This window comes from Arachis ipaensis, chromosome B5, assembly GCF_059453495.1.
Source record: "Arachis ipaensis isolate K30076 ecotype BB chromosome B5, ASM5945349v1, whole genome shotgun sequence".
Lineage (NCBI taxonomy): Eukaryota > Viridiplantae > Streptophyta > Magnoliopsida > Fabales > Fabaceae > Arachis > Arachis ipaensis.
The window spans coordinates 17647237-17666608 of NC_142440.1; the positions used below are offsets into that span (position 1 = coordinate 17647237).

The 19372-nt window shown below is 39.2% G+C and overlaps 1 protein-coding gene across 1 annotated transcript; it reads left to right on the plus strand.

Moving 5' to 3' along the window:
• Nucleotides 1-17731: 17731 nt before the first annotated feature.
• Nucleotides 17732-19221, plus strand: LOC107643136 (ubiquitin-conjugating enzyme E2 20). The gene is made up of 6 exons (XM_088488742.1): nt 17732-17961; nt 18241-18268; nt 18365-18592; nt 18686-18749; nt 18845-18904; nt 18993-19221. Exons 1-6 carry the CDS (start codon nt 17852-17854, stop codon nt 19037-19039), a joined length of 537 nt encoding a protein of 178 aa, XP_088344868.1. The 5' UTR covers nt 17732-17851; the 3' UTR covers nt 19040-19221.
• The last annotated feature ends 151 nt before the right edge of the window (nt 19222-19372 follow it).

Consider the following 19372-nt stretch of genomic DNA (forward strand, 5'->3'; position numbering starts at 1 on the left):
ATATGTGATTATGAATATTGATGCCTTGGTTGTGTGATGTATGAGAAAATGCATGTTGCGATATATGCTTGATGAATGATTAAGGTTGAATTGGTGGGTGGTACCATGTTGATGGTGAGTATGATGATGATTATGTATAATGATGGTTGATTGGAAATGGTATTATTGGAAATTGGGATGAGGAAGGATGTATGATATGATATTGTGTTTGTCCTTTGGCCATTTGATTGAGAAGTGTTAAAATGGTTGGATGTGGTTTTGAAAATTTTGGTAAAGTGTCAATGTGTGAGTTGAGGATGGCTTGATGTTGATTTTGGTACATTTTGATGGATTTCAAAGAAAAGGGATGAAATTAGCATGTTTTGATTGATTTTGAAAAGAGTTGAAAGTGGCTTGTTTTGAAAATGGCACTTTGTGGTTTTGTATGAAAACATGGTTTTTGGGCATACTTTGACGGAACATAACTTGGACTACGGATCTCTGTTTTGTGCCAAGTTTGTTTAAAAATGAAGTTAGATCCGGGATGTCCATGCCGTTCGAAGAACGGGTGAAAAACGATTTAAAATGAGAAAATTATGTCCGTCGGAAGATTGGGGGTTGAATCTGTAAATTCTGCAGCTTTTAACTTAAAAAATTTTTAGCAGAATGACCCTCCGCGCGTAGGCGCACTTGGCGCGTACGTGCCGTTCTTTGAGAAAGCACCATCCACGCGTGCGCGTGGTGTGCGCGGGCGCGTCGATGCGCTGCACCAAATGCCCAGCTATTTTCCTGAGAGTTGTGCCAGAGTTGTGCCATTTTTGTGCCTGGGGCGCAAGAGCACCCACGCATACGCGTGGTTGATGCTCGCGCGTCGTTTTGCTATTTTTCAACCCGCGCGTTCGCGCATATGACGCTTGCGCGTCGATGAGTTTTGTGGCCATCCACGCATGCGCGTGGAGTGCACGTACGCGTGGCCCTGTTTTCATCCCAAAGTTGATTTTTGAGTTTTAAAAGCCAAATTTCATACTTTTAAGCCTCCGATCTCACCACTTATGTCTTAAATCATTATGATATGCCTAGCAATGAGAGAAGGGGCTAGTGAATGTGGTAACTTGCGAGTGAAGCAAGGGAAAATGGATGATCATTGAGGATCAAAGATGATTATGTGAGATGCGAAGAATGGCGGTGGAAGTGCTTGTTATGCCAAGTGCCGAAGTGCCGTAATTGTTAATGAATTGGCTAGTTATGGATTTAACCGTGAGCCGGATGGCTGGATTATTGCCGTGTTACGGTGGAGCCATGATTATGGCTAAGTGTAAATGCATATATGCTGTTGAATGAATTGTGAATGTTTGCACTTCCACCATCGGAGATGAGGGTTTCCCTGGGAGGAAGCAGTGGCTAGCCACCACGTGCTCCAGGTTGAGACTCGAAGCTCTTTCGACCCTATGTCGTAAGTGTGGCCGGGCACTGTGAAATCCCGGATGAGCTCGCCCCCGTAAATATTCACCAGTGAGGGTGATGGATATGGATCATGATTATGATCAAGTTTATAATGAGTATAACTCGAGTTGGGGATGCGTGACAGAGGGACAGTCCAAGGTTAGCTACCAGGACTTGTCGGGTTGGCTCTATAACCGACAGATGATATCATCAGCCACTAGGGACAGGCATTCATCATATGCATACTACATGAATTGTTTGAGATTGCCTATTTGACTGCATATTACTTGCTAATTGCCTAAATGCCTTATCTGTTCCTAATTGTAAATCTCTTGTCTGATATAACTGTGTTTGCTATATTATACTACTGCTGGTGGTTGAGAGGTCTGAAGGAATTGGAAAGGGAAGTATTAGTTAGACTGAAGGATCTTTAGTCAATTGCCACTTACGGTTTAGCTTGTTTATAAGCTTTGATATTCTCTGGAGGAAGTTCTAGGATTGCCTTCGGCTTTCCTCTATTATTATGTATTATATATGTGGAAGCTGTTACCATGCTGGGGACCTTTGGTTCTCACCCATGCAAATTTTGTGGTTTTCAGATGCAGGACGCGAGGCTTCTCGTTGAGGCATGCTGGAGACTTCTGGATTAGCGAAGATCCTTGTTCTCGGGACTCTGTTTTGGTTTATATATCTTGTTTAGATACTTTTATCTCCATTAAACAATACAAACTGTGATGACTCCTCTTATGGGAGATTTTTGGAGAATAGGTTCTCTGTTTTTGTGTCCCTTTGGGTTTCCTTTGGGGTTTCCTTATTTTATTATATGTATATATTACTATGCTCGGACCAGTCATCTTCGCAACCGGATTTTGAATCTTGATATTCCTGTTTTTGACACTCCCTTGTATATATATAATCTCGCGTTAGCTTATCCCTGTTCGTTACGTTATCGATCGGAGTGTTGCGCTTTCGAGTTACGGTTTTTGTTTACCCTCTTTCTACAAAGGCTTCTAGCTATAATCAATCATTCATACTACTATACATACTAAATTTTTGTTTTAGAGGTCGTAATACCTTGCCATCTCTGAATTATGACTTAAGCATAAGACTCTGTATGGTAGGGTGTTACATTATGGAATCAGAGCAGTTCGTTCCTGTAGAGCCTGAGGAATGGACTGACTATGCTTCTGTGCATTCTCTGTATGTGTGTTATGTGCTGTTAGTATATCTACTTGATATAGTTGGCATAAACGTTCATGAGCATGCATTTGGGACTTTGAAGCATTAAACTTCTGATATTGAGACTGATCAACTTAATATCGATTGTTTGGTGTGTATAGGAACCAGATGGCGTCTCGTGTACACGATAGAGGCCGTGGGAGAGGTCGTACTAATGCTCGTGTGCCAGAGATTAACCCTAATGACCCGGTGAACTTTATGACTGCGTTGGAGAACATGGTTGCTGCTATATAAGCCACTGCTGAAGCTCTCGGTCAACAGATGAACAACCATGGAAATGACGGAAATGGAGCTCAAGGACCAATGGAGATCAGAACTTTCGCTGTATTGGTGAACAAATGTGGGATTGCTGAAGAGTGTGTGAAGAGGGTAGCCGCTGAGAAAGAAAGTCACAAAGGATCATTTCCACAGAACCGAGGGAAGAGCTTTGCACCTAGAGGTCTGCCTTTCAAGAGGGGAGGTTCCTTTAGGAGGCCCAACAACAACAACTCCCAAGGGAAAAGGTTTGGGAAGCAGCCTCAAAATGATCAAGCTTGTACTAGGTGTGGAAGTCACCATCCGGGAGCACCATGCAAGGCCGGATGGGGTTTGTGCTACAATTGTGGAAAGGCAGGACATAAGCTCCCAAGGTGTCCGGAGAAGCAGAAACAAGGTGCTGGGGAGGCGCAGCAGACTGGTCGGGTGTTCACCACCTCAGCTAGGGGTGCAGAAGGATCCGAAACACTCATTCGAGGTAACTGTGAAATGGCTGGTCAAACTTTAAATGCTTTATTTGATTCGGGAGCATCGCATTCATTCATTGTATTTGAGAAAGCCCATGAGTTAGGATTGAAGATCGTAACCTTAGGTTATGACCTAAAAGTGTATAACGCTACCCATGAAGCCATGGTAACTAGGCTAGGATGCCCGAAAGTTTCGTTTAGGTTCAAGCAGCGTGATTTTTGTCCATAATTTAATCTGCTTACCGATGATCGGTCTTGATCTTATCTTGGGATTGGACTGGTTATCTGAGAACCATGTCCTGCTTGATTGTTCTACAAAGTCGGTGTACTTTATGCCGGAAGATACAGACGGGCCGGTCGTGGTGAATAATTATTACTTGAATTTGATGATGGTGAACTGTTCTGGAATCGAATGTCAGGGTATCCTGTTGTTAACAGCTGGTGTTTCGGGTGATGATCAAAGGTTGGATCAGATTCCAGTAGCATGTGAGTTTCCGGAAGTGTTTCCCGATGATATTGAGGAATTTCCACCTGACCTAGAGGTCGAGTTTGCTATTGAGTTGGTGCCTGGGGCGGGACCAATCTCAAGTTCTCCTTATAGAATGTCACCATTAGAGATGGCCGAGCTAAAGTCCCAGTTAGAGGAATTGTTGGGTAAGGACTTTATCCGACCAAGTGTTTCCCCGTGGGGTGCTCCAGTGTCACTGGTAAAGAAGAAAGATGGAAGTATGCGGCTCTGTGTGGATTACAGGCAGCTGAACAAGGTCACCATCAAGAATAAGTACCCATTGCCGAGAATTGATGGATCAGTTACAAGGAGCTGGGGTTTTCTCCAAGATCGATTTGCGATCCGGTTATCACCAGATAAGGGTGAGGGGTGAGGATATTCCTAAGACCGCTTTCAGGACTCGTTATGGTCATTGCGAGTACACTGTAATGTCTTTTGGGTTGACGAATGCTCCTGCAGTATTTATGGATTACATGAATAGAGTGTTCCATCCGTTTCTGGATAAATTCGTTGTTGTCTTCATTGACGACATACTAATTTACTCCAAGACTGAAGAGGAGCATGCGGAACACTTACGGACCGTGTTGCGAATTTTAAGGGGGAAGAAACTCTATGCGAAACTGTCTAAGTGTGAGTTCTGGAAGAGTGAGGTGAAGTTTTTGGGTCACGTGGTGAGTAAGAAGGAAATAGCCGTAGATCCAACTAAGGTGGAAGCTGTGATGGATTGGAGGCAACTTACCACAATAACGGAGATAAGAAGTTTTCTGGGTTTAGCTGGCTATTACCGAAGGTTCATCAAAGGCTTTTCGCAATTAGCTTTGTCGTTGACAAAGTTAACCCGCAAAGACACTCCATTTGTTTGGACTCCTGATTGCGAGGAGAGCTTTCAGACATTGAAGAAAAAGTTGATCACTGCATCTATGTTAGTGTTACCTGAGCCAAACGAGCCTTTTGAGGTGTACTGTGATGCCTCGTTAAAGGGTCTAGGATGCGTGCTGATGCAACATCATAATGTGGTGGCGTATGCCTCACGACAATTGAGACCTCACGAAGTTAGTTACCCTACGCACGATTTGGAACTCGCTGCGGTTGTGTTTGCCTTGAAGGTGTGGATGCATTATCTCTATGGGGTTAAGTTCCAAGTCTTCTCTGATCACAAGGGCTTGAAATATCTCTTTGATCAGAAAGAGCTTAATATGAGGCAGAGAAGGTGGATGGAATTATTGAAGGACTACGACTTTGAGTTGAATTACCATCCGGGAAAGGTGAATGTAGTGGTGGATGCGTTAAGTCGGAAGTCGTTATATACGGCTTGGATGATGCTTCAAGAGGAGAAGTTGCTCAAGGGATTCGAGAGTCTAAAAATTGTTGCTCGAGAAGTATCTGGAACCTTGTGTTTGAGCCGATTAGAAATCTCGAGTGACTTTAAGTCCGAACTCCTAAAGGCTCATGAAAATGATGAAGCGTTATGGAAGGTGTTACCGGCCATCGAGCAAGGAAAACAGTGGAGAGTGTCGAAAGAAAAAGATGGGTTATGGAGATTCAAGGGTAGGATCATTGTGCCGGATGTTGGCACTTTGAGGCAAGATATCTTAAAGGAGGCACACAAAAGCGGATTCTCCATTCACCCGGGAAGTACTAAGATGTACCATGATTTAAAGGCGATTTTTTGGTGGCCAGGTATGAAGAATGATGTGGCGGAATATGTTTCAAAGTGCTTAACTTGGCAAAAGGTAAAGATTGAACATCAAAGACCTTCCGGGATGTTGCAACCCTTAGAGGTTCCCCAATGGAAATGGGAAAGTATTGCAATGGACTTTGTGTTGGGATTGCCAAGGACTAGGACTGGTTTTGATGCTATCTGGGTGATTGTGGACCGACTGACGAAGTCATCTCACTTTTTGCCCATTCGGATGACTTACACCCTTGAGGATCTAGCACGGTTATACATAAAAGAGATTGTGAGGCTCCATGGTGTACCTGCTACTATAATCTCTGACAGAGATCCTCGTTTCACTTCGAGGTTCTGGGGTGCATTTTAGAAAGCTTTTGGAACCCGATTAAGCTTGAGTACAGCGTACCATCCTCAAACAGATGGTCAATCCGAGGGGACGATCCAAACACTAGAGGATATGTTGAGAGCTTGTGTTTTGGACCAACCGGTGAGTTGGGATCGTATATGCCGTTAGTGGAGTTTGCATACAATAATAGTTACCATGCGAGTATCGGAATGGCTCCGTATGAGGCCTTGTATGGTAGTAAATGTCAATCTCCGCTATGTTGGTATGAAGCTGGGGAGAAGGTCTTGTTGGGGCCGGAGATGATAGCTGAGTCCACTGAACAAGTCAAGAAAATCCGAGATAGAATGCTTACGGCGCAGAGTCGCCAGAAGAGTTACGCCGATCAGAGGCAGAAGCCCTTGAAATTTGAGGGAGGAGATCATGTTTTCCTGAAGGTTACTCCGACCACAGGAGTAGGTAGGGCGATTAAAGCGAAGAAGTTGAATCCTCGATACATTGGTCCATTTCAGATCCTGGAGAGGATTGGACCGGTGGCGTATCGGATGGCTCTACCACCGCATCTTTCGAACCTGCACGACGTGTTTCACGTGTCACAGCTTCGGAAGTACACTCCTAATGCTAGCCATGTGTTAGAACCTGAATCGGTTCAGTTAAGGGAAGATTTAACGCTTCCAGTGGCTCCAGTTAGAATTGATGATACTAATATCAAACGGTTGCGTGAAAAAGAGGTTTCATTAGTCAAAGTGGCTTGGAGTCGAGGCGGTGTTGAGGAACATGCTTGGGAACTTGAGTCGGAGATGCGAACGAATTATCCGCACTTATTCTCAGGAAATTGAATTCGAATTTTGTGGGCAAAATTCCCAATTAGGTGGGTAGGATGTAAGACCCAGTTAATTAACGGATAATTAACCCATAAATGAGAATTTATTCTAGAAAGCCAAAAATGTTATTTTTATGGCTAAATGTGATAGAGGAGTTTGAGACGAGAATTTCGGTACCAATTTTATAGAAAACGGACCAAGATTAGACCGAACGGGCCAAACCGGGCCAACCAGACCCAAAGTGGGTCCTTGGCCCAACTAAACTAAACCAAAACCCTAGTTTTCAGCACTCTCTCTCCTCACAACACTCTAATTCACGCTGAAATTGATATGGAGGGGGGGAAGAACACTCTCTCAAGTTCTCTCCCTTGGTTGATCTTCAAACCACCATAACTTTTGATCTAGAGCTCCGATCGCCGCACCGTTTACGGCCACGCATTCACCGCGGAGAGCTCTACAAAACCCATACAATCAATTTTGAGGTAAACTACCTTTTTCTCTTCGAAATTCCAGCCCTTGTTTTCGAGTTTCATGGATGAAATATTGAGATTTTGGGCTCTTTGATGTTATAGGACCCAACTCTCTTGAAGGAGAAGGTTAATATTGTCTCCTTGGACCTTGGGTGTGGTAAAATTCTCAAACCTAGTGTAATTTGTTGTTCTATGATGTTTGGATATTGAGATGTTGTGTATGGGTATGATGATTGTGGCTTAGGTTATGTGTATGTGAATATTGGAGCTTGATTGGTGATTTTGGAAAGCTTGGGAGAGGGTTTTGTGTGATAAAATCTGTTCTTGGAGGTGTTGAGACCTTGAGAGCTTGTGGACAAGTGGTTTGGAAGTGCTCCGGTTGAGCTTGGGAAATCGGCTAAGGTATGATTTCGGTTTCTCGTATCTAATATGTAATGTGGTAGGAAATACTTAGGCTAGAGGCCCTAAGATAGGCATTGAATTGATGATGTCGTTGATTGGTTGAGATATATGATGTGATCATATATGTGATTATGAATATTGATGCCTTGGTTGTGTGATGTATGAGAAAATGCATGTTGTGATATATGCTTGATGAATGATTAAGGTTGAATTGGTGGGTGGTACCATGTTGATGGTGAGTATGATGATGATTATGTATAATGATGGTTGATTGGAAATGGTATTATTGGAAATTGGGATGAGGAAGGATGTATGATATGATATTGTGTTTGTCCTTTAGCCATTTGATTGAGAAGTGTTAAAATGGTTGGATGTGGTTTTGGGAATTTTGATAAAGTGTCAATGTGTGAGTTGAGGATGGCTTGATGTTGATTTTGGTACATTTTGATTGATTTCAAAGAAAAGGGATGAAATTAGCATGTTTTGATTGATTTTGAAAAGAGTTGAAAGTGGCTTGTTTTGAAAATGGCACTTTGTGGTTTTGTATGAAAACATGGTTTTTGGGCATACTTTGACGGGACATAACTTGGACTACAGATCTTTGTTTTGTGCCAAGTTTGTTTAAAAATGAAGTTGGATCCGGGATGTCCATGCCGTTCGAAGAACGGGTGAAAAACGATTTAAAATGAGAAAATTATGTCCGTCGGAAGATTGGGGGTTGAATCTGTAAATTCTGCAGCTTTTAACTTAAAAAATTTTTAGCAGAAGAACCCTCCGCGCGTAGGCGCACTTGGCGCGTACGTGCCGTTCTTTGAGAAAGCACCATCCACGCGTGCGCGTGGTGTGCGCGGGCGCCTCGATGTACTGCACCAAATGCCCAGCTACTTTCCCGAGAGTTGTGCCAGAGTTGTGCCTGGGGCGCAAGAGCACCCACGCATACGCGTGGTTGATGCTCGCGCGTCGTTTTGCTATTTTTCAACCCGCGCGTTCGCGCGTATGACGCTTGCGTGTCGATGAGTTTTGTGGCCATCCACGCGTGCGCGTGGAGTGCGCGTACGCGTGGCTCTATTTTCATCCCAAAGTTGATTTTTGAGTTTTAAAAGCCAAATTTCATACTTTTAAGCCTCCGATCTCACCACTTATGTCTTAAATCATTATGATATGCCTAGCAATGAGAGAAGGGGCTAGTGAATGTGGTAACTTGCGAGTGAAGCAAGGAAAAATGGATGATCATTGAGGATCAAAGATGATTATGTGAGATGCGGAGAATGGCGGTGGAAGTGCTTGTTATGCCATGAGCCGAAGTGCCGTAATTGTTAATGAATTGGCTGGTTATGGATTTAACCGTGAGCTGGATGGCTGGATTATTGCCGTGTTACGGTGGAGCCATGATTATGGCTAAGTGTAAATGCATATATGCTGTTGAATGAATTGTGAATGTTTGCACTTCCACCATCGGAGATGAGGTTTCCCTGGGAGGAAGCAGTGGCTAGCCACCACGTGCTCCAGGTTGAGACTCGAAGCTCTTTCGACCCTATGTCGTAAGTGTGGCCGGGCACTGTGAAAGCCCGGATGAGCTCGCCCCCGTAAATATTTACCAGTGAGGGTGATGGATATGGATCATGATTATGATCAAGTTTATGATGAGTATAACTCGAGTTGGGGATGCGCGACAGAGGGACAGTCTAAGGTTAGCTACCAGGACTTGTCGGGTTGGCTCTATAACCGACAGATGATATCATCAGCCACTAGGGACAGGCATTCATCATATGCATACTACATGAATTGTTTGAGATTGCCTATTTGACTGCATATTACTTGCTAATTGCCTAAATGCCTTATCTGTTCCTAATTGTAAATCTCTTGTCTGATATAACTGTGTTTGCTATATTATACTACTGCTGGTGGTTGGGAGGTCTGAAGGAATTGGAAAGGGAAGTATTAGTTAGACTGAAGGATCTTTAGTCAGTTGCCACTTACGGTTTAGCTTGTTTATAAGCTTTGATATTGTCTGGAGGAAGTTCTAGGATTGCCTTCGGCTTTCCTCTATTATTATGTATTATATATGTGGAAGCTGTTACCATGCTGGGGACCTCTGGTTCTCACCCATGCGGATTTTGTGGTTTTCATATGCAGGACGCGAGGCTTCTCGTTGAGGCATGCTGGAGACTTCTGGATTAGCGAAGATCCTTATTCTCGGGACTCTGTTTTGGTTTATATATCTTGTTTAGATACTTTTATCTCCATTAAACAATACAAACTGTGATGACTCCTCTTATGGGAGATTTTTGGAGAATAGGTTCTCTGTTTTTGTGTCCCTTTGGGTTTTCTTTGGGGTTTCCTTATTTTATTATATGTATATATTACTATGCTCGGACCGGTTATCTTCGCAACCGGATTTTGAATCTTGATATTCCTGTTTTTGACCTCCCTTGTATATATATAATCTCGCGTTAGCTTATCCCTGTTCGTTACGTTATCGATTGGAGTGTTGCGCTTTCGAGTTACGGTTTTTGTTTACCCTCTTTCTACAAAGGCTCCTAGCTATAATCAATCATTCATACTACTATACGTACTAAATTTTTGTTTTAGAGGTCGTAATACCTTGCCATCTCTGAATTATGACTTAAGCATAAGACTCTGTATGGTAGGGTGTTACAAATAATAAGAACACCTCCCTGCAATTCCTTGAGAAGACGACCCGAGGTTTAAATACTTCGGTTATCAATTTCAAAGGGGTTTGTTACTTGTGACAACCAAAATTTTTGTAAGAAAGGAATTCTTGTCGGTCTAGAAGCTATACTTGCAACGGGAACTTATTTGTGAAAATTTTAGATCGCGCGAGAGTTTCACACTTTCAAAATGGCGCCGTTGCCGGGGAATTGCAAACGTGTGCCTTATTATTGGTTGTTGTAAATATTTACTTTTTACTTGTTTATTTGTTTTTATTTTTACTTTTTCGTAAATTAAGAGGTTATTACTCTTTATTTTAATTGATTTTTTTTCAAAAATCACAAAAAAAAATTATATCCTTTTCAAAATCTTATCTTATCTTATTTCAAAAATCAAATTTCAAGTTTCAATATTTAAATTCAAAAATTCAAAATCCAAATTTTAAATTTTAAATTTTAAATTTTAAATTTTAAAATCAAACCTTTTCAAAATTTAAATCTTTTTCAAATCTTTATCTTATATTGTTGACTTTTTCAAAATTTAAAAATTCAAATTTAAAAATTTTCAAATTTCAAATTTCAAAATTCAAAATTTAATTTTCAAATTCAAAATTTAAATTTCAATAACCTTTTAATTTAAATTTATTTTTATTTTTTATTTTTATTAGCTACTATGAATTTTCACCCCTTTGGCTATGAGTTTGGTTACAATCATGTTACAAGAAGAGGAGATTACAATGAAAGCTTGGGTCATGGATGGGACAATCAAAGATGGGAGGAGTCACAAGGATTTGATCAACCCTCTTGGCGACAACCACCTCCAAGGCACTATCAACAACCATTCTATGATGCGCACCAAGACAATGGTTATGGTGGACCTCTTCGTGACAATCAACACCCACCACAAAAAATCTATAAACCTCCCCCTCCATGTAATTTTGAACCACCATACTCACAAGTCCCTTACCACCAAACACCACCATATGACCCTAACCTATATCCACCACACCAACCACCATATTAACCACACCCAGAACCACCACCTCAATATTCACCATCTCCATATCCTTATCAAGAAGAACCACCTTCCTATTATGAACCCTTTCTCCAAAATAATGAACCCTCATATCCACCCCAATCTCCAATGGATGACATCCTTTGTGGTCTTCTTCAAGGGCAAGCGAAGATGCAAAGGGATGTACTGGAACTCGCGACTACCTTAACCGAGGTAGTAAATAAATTAGCTTCTCAACATCTGAGCACTCAAAGTACTCCCATGGCTGCATGTGGAGAATCAAAAGAAGAGCGTAGCATGAAGGAGACACTAGAAACTTCGGTGGACAATGAGAAACATGGCTTTGTATTGGAACAAGTGGAGGAAGGCATAATAGTTACAGAGGAAGAAATGGTTGAAGATTTAGGAGATGCTGAACCTCCATAGGAATCGAGAACTGTACAGGATTCCGCCGAGAAGTTTGAATTTGATGTTGAAGAGGGTGTACAACCTCCAAGGCATATCATGGTTGAAGATTTTGCAGAGGTTAATCAAGAGATGGAGATTAAAGAAGAGGAAGCACAACCTCTCATGCCCTTGGTAAGCCATAAAGAAGAGTTTGATTTGGAAGAAAGCTACCAAGAGGAAGAGGTTAGAATTGAAGAAGCTCGCAAAGAGGTGGAAGTTGTCAAGGAAGAGCACAAGGGAATGGAGCTGGAAATCACCTTACCACAGTTGCTGGAGACCTCTTTCCCAAAGCCATCACCATCCATCCCTTCATTCAAGTGGGTAAATCTCTCATCTCTAAGCTTAATTAGCTCACTTGAATATGCTTTGCTTGAAACAGATGGTCAGCTTAGAGCTCTTTGTGGCATTAAGAGTAAGAGGAAGATGGTTAGTGGTAAGAATTGTCCTGCAAGGTTCATTATGGTTGGAAGCTTTAAGTTTAAACGCAAAGGTTGGTGTAGAGCTCAATTGAATGGGTCTGGGAAGTTGTTTGGACGCTTCAGTGAGAATTCTAAGGCTGAACCACCCGGATGGAATCATGATAATCAACTTGATAGAAGTTTCAAGATGAGTTCAAGCACAAACCACCATGAGAAGGAGCTCGCCAATGTCCAAATTAAGAACTTTAACTAAAAGTGCTAGGTGAGAGACAACCCACCATGGTATGATCGTTCCTTTTTCAGTTTTAATTCTAGTCTGTTTTGTTTGTTTTTTAGTTTTGATTGGAACTGGAATCATGCATAACACTCATATTAGTATTGCATTCTGCATACTACATTATAAAAAAATATTTCGCACGCGACGCGACAGCGTTGACGACGCGTCCGCGTCATATGTGCCTCAAGGAAGAAAAGAGATTTTACAGAGAGTCACGCGACAGCGTGGCTGGAGGCGTGCCTTTAGCACAGATTGATCCACGCGACCGCGTCGATGACGCGTCCGCGTCATGTGGGAAAAATGCCTCCCACACGTCCGCGTCACCCACGCGAACGCGTGGCCCTGTGAAATCGGCGTAAACAGGTGTATGGCAGAGAGTTGTGATGGAGTGGGGCTGGAACTATGCTAGAAGCACAAGCCCTGCCATGCGAACGCGTTCCCCACGCGTCCGCGTCATTTTTAAAAGAAAGGTCATTCACGCGTACGCGTCAACCACGCGACCGCGCAAAATGAGTTTTAAACAGAGAGTTGCGCGAACGCGAGGCTGCACTCGCGCCAATCGCACAAATCAGGCCACGCGATTGCATGACCCACGCGTCCGCGTCACCTGATAATTATTGCACACCACCAACTGCATCACTCACGCGTCCGCGTCGCCTGCGCCGCCCAGCTTATCCAAATCAGCGCCAAACATCTTATCTTTTCTTCCCCAATCCTAATTTTTCCTCCCTCCTTTCTTACTTACTTCTTCTTCCTTTCTTTCCCTTCTCATTCTTCTTATCTTTCATTTTATTTTACTTAATTTATTTGCATATTTCATTCATTGCATCTTAATTTTGTTTATATTTTTATTTTCTTTTCTAAATTCATTATTTTTCCTTTGGTGTTAAAATTTTCTTATTTAACTGTTGCATCTTCTCTTGAATTATTTTGGGTGCTTAGTGACTTGTGTTATTCTGGTTAGGTAATATTATTTAAATCAATGCCAATCTTTTATACCTGTATTACTTTTGCATTGACATGAATTTATATTATCTTTCCTTACCCACTCTCTTCCCCATTGTTGCAATTTTTTGCACTCTTGATTTGCCATGTACTTCTACTGTTTTCTCACTTGCATGTTGTAGCTACTATGTAATTGAGACTCTTATTATCTGGCATTAACCCACCCATACTTTACTTATTTTCTTATCTTTATTTCTGGGTTACTTTTCTTCTGTTCCTCCACTTTCAGGATGGCCACCGAGAGGGGAGAGGAAAAACTTCTATATGGAGCAACAGACAAGTTCACCTGCACAATCTTTGGAGAAAAGAAGCAGTTATAGCTAGCAACCCGTCCACATGCACATCTCAGCATGCACCGAGGACGGTGCAATCTTTAAGTGTGGGAGGTCGATACCGACTTCCAGGGGTTAGTTACTTTCTTTTCAACACCAATATTCTATTTTCTTTGTTTGTTCATTGTTGCATTTGCATATTTGATTGCATGTTTGTTTGATTTTATGCATTTAGTTACCACTTGGTTGAAGTAATATTTTCTTTTTCAAGAAACTTTTTATAGCATTTCACTAATTTGAATTAAAATTTTTGTTAAACTTGTTTGAAGAAATATTATACTGGAACATGGTTTAGAGCTCGAACACACAAAACCTGTGAGATTTTTAGCCTATTTGATTGGTTGCATTTTATCAACCAATATTTTATTTTTTTGGTGTGTATTTTTCTCTCTAAAATTGTGATCTTTGTTTTGCTAAATTCTATATTTCCATTGTTTGATGTATGCATGCACTTATATGATTGAGGCCTTTGTTTCACTGAGCTTACATACCCATATGGCCTTACCTTTCATTATCCCTTGCAAACCAATTTTGAGCCTATTTTACCCCTTTATTCTTTACTTTAGCTCATCACTAACTCTAAGCGGAAAACAATAATGTCCTTAATTTGAATCCTTGGTTAGCTTAGACTAGTGAGATGCTTATGATTTAAGTGTGGAAAAATTAGGTTTGGAAACATTTGGTTTGAGAATTGAGTATGTTAGAATTTTATGAAAATGTGAAAGAAATATTTAGGACATGTTCATGCATTCAATAATTTAATCATATGCATTGAGAAAAAAAAAATATATATATATATAGACTAAAAAAAAAGAAAAAAGAAAAATAAAGGAGAAAAAAAAAGAAAAAAAGCAAAAAAATAAGTGAAAGGGGACAAAATGCCCCAAAGTAAATGGTGAAAGCAATGCATATGTACTATACTCAAAATTGGATGCATGAATATGTGAAAAACATGGTTAATGGATAGTTAGATGTGGTATTATGATTACATGGATTGTCTAAAGTTAGGTGGAAAAGTTTAAGTTAATTAAGGATTCAGATTTTAGTCCACTTGACCAAATACAATCCTACCTTGACCCTAACCCCATTACAACCCTTAAAAGACCTCTTGATATGTGTATCTGTGCATTAAATTTTTGTTGATTGTTAGATGAAAAGCAAGCCTTAGAAAGCAAGGTTAGTAGAGGATTGAGAGAATCGAACCTTAAACACATGAGTGATTAGAGTGTATACACTTCCAGTGAGGGTTCGATGCTCGATTCCTTGTTCCCGGCTTTTATGAGCTATCTTCTTCTTGCAAATCTATTTGTACTTCATTTTTATGATTTGAATTAGTGAAATCCAGTTTATGTATGTTCTTGGAAGATTTATTTACTTTTAACCAAGTAGGTAGAAACATTCTGCATGTAGTTGCATTCATATAGATAGGTTGCATTGCATACATTCTATCATTGCTCTTCACCCCTTTATAGCTTCTCTTGAGCTTAGCATGAGGACATGCTAATGTTTAAGTGTGGGGAGGTTGATAAACCACTATTTTACGATTTATCTTGTGCTCAATTGAGTGGATTTTATCAAGTCCTTACCCACTTATTCATAGAAATCGCATGTTTTACGTTTTTCTTCCTAATTTTGTACTATGATTGAAAACATGTTTCTTTGACCTTAATTTTATTAATTTTGATCCTCTCTTATTACCATTTGATGCCTTGATATGTGTGTTAAGTGATTTCAGGGATTACAGGGTAGGAATGGCTTAGAGGATGGAAAGGAAGCATGCAAAAGTGGAAGGAATACAAAAAATTGAAGGAACTGTTAAAGCTGTCCAGCCTAACCTCTTGGTACTAAATCGACCATAACTTGAGCTACAGAGGTCCAAATGATGCGGTTCCAATTGCGTTGGAAAGCTAACATCCGGGCTTCACAACGATATATAATTTGCCATAGCTGCCCCGAAGCCATGCAACGTGAACGCGTGGACGACGCGTCCGCGTCACTTTCCCGCGACCTGTACGTACCAGAATACGCTGGGGGCGATTTCTGGGCTGTTTTTGATCCAGTTTTCGACCCAGAAAACACATATTAAAGGCTATAAAGTGGGGGAATGCATCCATTCATGAAGATGTCTTCTATTATTCACTTTTCATAATTTAGATGTAGTTTTTAGAGAGAGAGATTCTCTCCTCTCTCTTAGGATTTAGGATTTTAGGATTTCTATTAGTTTAGTTCATTTTATCTTCAGTCACAGGTTCAATATTCCTTTTACCTTATATTTCTCTTCTACTTTCAGATACTTTAATGCTTTTATTTGTTAATTACTTATGTTGCCAAATCGGCTTATGAACCATTCATGTTAGGATTTTCTTAATTAATATAATTTGAGGTATTTCAGACTTATGATTGCTTTATTCTATTTATGATGTCTTCAATTTAATTTAGAATTTTCCCTTTTGGCTTTAGTTAAGTAATTGGTAACGCTTGAGTTGTCAAATAAAGCAGCGGTTGAAATTGGGAGTTGCTGATTAATTTGTACTCCAATAACTCTAGTCTTTCCATAGGAATTGACTAGGACCTGAGGATCAAATTAATTAGTCCACTTGACTTAACTGAGTGGGAGCAGAATCCAATTTTCATCACACCTGATAAGGATAACAAGGACAGGATTTCCAGTTCTAATACCTTGCCAAGAGATTTTTTTATTATTATTTTATTTTTCTTGTCAATTAAATTACATGTTCCTATTTTAAAAACCCCCAATTTACAAGACTCATAACCAATAATAAGAACACCTCCCTGCAATTCCTTGAGAAGACGACCCGAGGTTTAAATACTTCGGTTATCAATTTCAAAGAGGTTTATTACTTGTGACAACCAAAACTTTTGTAAGAAAGGAATTCTTGTCGGTCTAGAAGCTATACTTACAACGGGAATTTATTTGTGAAAATTTTAGATCGCGCGATAGTTTCGCTCTTTCAAATAACTTTGATTATACCTAATTTTTAGCTATCACATTAAGCTAAATTATATTAAATACAAAAATATCAAATAATTTTAATCTTGAGTTTTTTATAGCATAATCTCTAATAACTTTATTAAACAATATTATTATTATTATTATTATTATTATTATTATTATTATTATTATTATTATTATTATTATTATTATTATTATTATTATTATTATTATCAAAGATAAAGAGATTCGAACCCGCGTCCTCTTAAGTGAACATGGGAAGACTATGCCATTTATTTGAGTTATAATTCATTGGCAATATTATTATTATTATTATTATTATTATTATTATTATTGAGTGATATATATATATATATATATATATATATATTTAATGAATAAATTTATCATTATTTTTATCTAAAAACGTGCAAAAAATTATGAGATAGTATTATTGTGCAATTAATAATAATTATTTTTTTTATGTGGTATAATTGATACTAATGAATGTCACTGAATAAAAATTTGGTGATGATAATTGTATGAGCATATCTACTTATAATAAAATTAATTTGGGTTGGTCAAGTGATCAGTTCATTCGTCCGATTGTTCGATGACAGACTCTTAAATGAAGTTCAGATCTGTGATAAATTAGTCTTTAACTAATCAATGTTTAAAAACTTATTTAGATAATTATTCTGTTAGAAAATAAATTGTGATTAATTTTATCTGCTGGAATAAAATTTTGAAAATATTTTTGTGTATTAATTTTTTTAAAAAACTAAAATATTCGTTTTTAAAATATTTGAATACTAATTTGGGTGATTATTGGACAATATTGATTCGGTGATTCTGTTTGCCAAAATGGACACTAGCCGTTGTGGGGTTGGTACCTGCAACGTTCAAATTATTTTTGAAAACCAAATACCAAAATTATGTGTCGTAGATTCGACGTCGTTTCGTGAATCCGCACAACCTTTTTAAACCAAACCCTTTCAACAACACAACAACTTCTTCCTCTGATTTCTCTTTGTATCTTCATCTTCTTTTTTGTTTCTGCGAAACCCTAATTTTGATTGGAATACATCAATATTCAATACAATCGTACAATACTATTACGATCGCTATGGCCAACGTTAATGTTCACTCTGAAGCTGCTCAAGATAACAACATTGCTCCCTCAAAGCAGCCTCTTTCCCTGCCAAAGACCGTTGATTCTCAGTCAGTTCTCAGAAGGTTTCTCTTTTTGCTTTTCTAACACATTGTTTTCGATTGATTCAGTATTTGTGCTATGCCGATTTGAAATCTGAATTCCTTCTTGTTCTCTGTCTTTTCCTTTAAAGATGTATTGTTTCATCTTTATTACATTATTCTAACAAGAAAGCACGTTCTTTTTTATGGGTTGAGTTTTCGCAATGGAGTTTTGATTCTTTTGTGTTCCTAGTAAAAAAGATCTTAAAGTACTTGTTTCTTTCTAACTCCTTAATTGTTTTGTGGCCATTGTTAATTGAACAGATTGCAATCTGAACTGATGGCGCTCATGGTAAGAAGCTTATATGCCCACTATATATATAATCTTTCTCTTTGATTTGGAAAAAGATTACTGATTATTGAAGCTTTGTGTTCATGGGAATTTCAGATGAGTGGAGATTCAGGTATATCTGCGTTTCCTGAGGAGGACAACATATTCTGCTGGAAAGGGACAATAACAGGAAGTAAAGACACTGTGTTTGAAGGAACTGAGTACAAGTTGTCACTTTCATTTCCAAACGATTACCCTTTTAAGGCTCCAAAGGTCAAATTTGAAAGCACCTGCTTCCATCCAAATGTAGATGTTCATGGTAATATATGCTTGGACATTCTTCAGGTAGTAATTATGTGAAGATTCCTGTCCTTTCTTATTTGATCAACAAAAAATACAAAGCTTGGTTATGATAGAACAATTCTTTGTTTGTAATAGGATAAATGGTCATCTGCTTATGATGTTAGAACAATTCTGCTATCAATTCAAAGCTTGCTTGGAGGTAAGTTTTGCAAAGCTCAAACACACACTGCTTTGAATTTTAAAAACTGCTTTTTTTTCCCGGTTATTTACTTATCATCTCTGCCCATAACTCAGAGCCAAATATTAGCTCACCACTGAATCCACAAGCAGCACAGCTTTGGAGCAATCAAGAAGGTAAACATATGTTCTTTAATATAATTTGTATGTGTATTTGTGTCTTCGCAGTGAGCTAATAAAGTTGGTTTTTTGCGGTGTTCTACAGAATACAGGAAGATGGTGGAGAAGCTGCACAAACTTCCTAGTGCTTAAAGTTTCAGCTTGAAAGTGCTTCTTTTTCTTTATCGTTGGAGAAAAAGGAGGAGGCGTGGCGGGGCTTTTAGAATTTTTTCATTATTTCTTGTTCACATTTCAGATGTGGCTTCTGAATTTCTACAAAATTATTGTATTAATAAGAATTCCATTATAAATGAAACAAGAATATCATTTTTTCCCACTCTCAATCAGTTTATTTCAGATGTGGAATGCTAATTGAGCAACTTTAACATGACAACCATAATTTGTTAAAGGTACATAACAATTCAAAAAATCATGCATAACCACGGTGAAAAAAACATTATAAATAAGGAAAAATTTAATTATCAA

Bases quoted from the DNA above. Each gene is read 5' to 3' on its own strand.
- LOC107643136 (XM_088488742.1), top strand. From the start codon at position 17,852: ATGGCCAACGTTAATGTTCACTCTGAAGCTGCTCAAGATAACAACATT. The intron at 18,750-18,844 runs GTAAGTTTTGCA...CCCATAACTCAG, and splicing joins AATTCAAAGCTTGCTTGGAG to AGCCAAATATTAGCTCACCA. The intron at 18,905-18,992 runs GTAAACATATGT...GGTGTTCTACAG, and splicing joins GCTTTGGAGCAATCAAGAAG to AATACAGGAAGATGGTGGAG.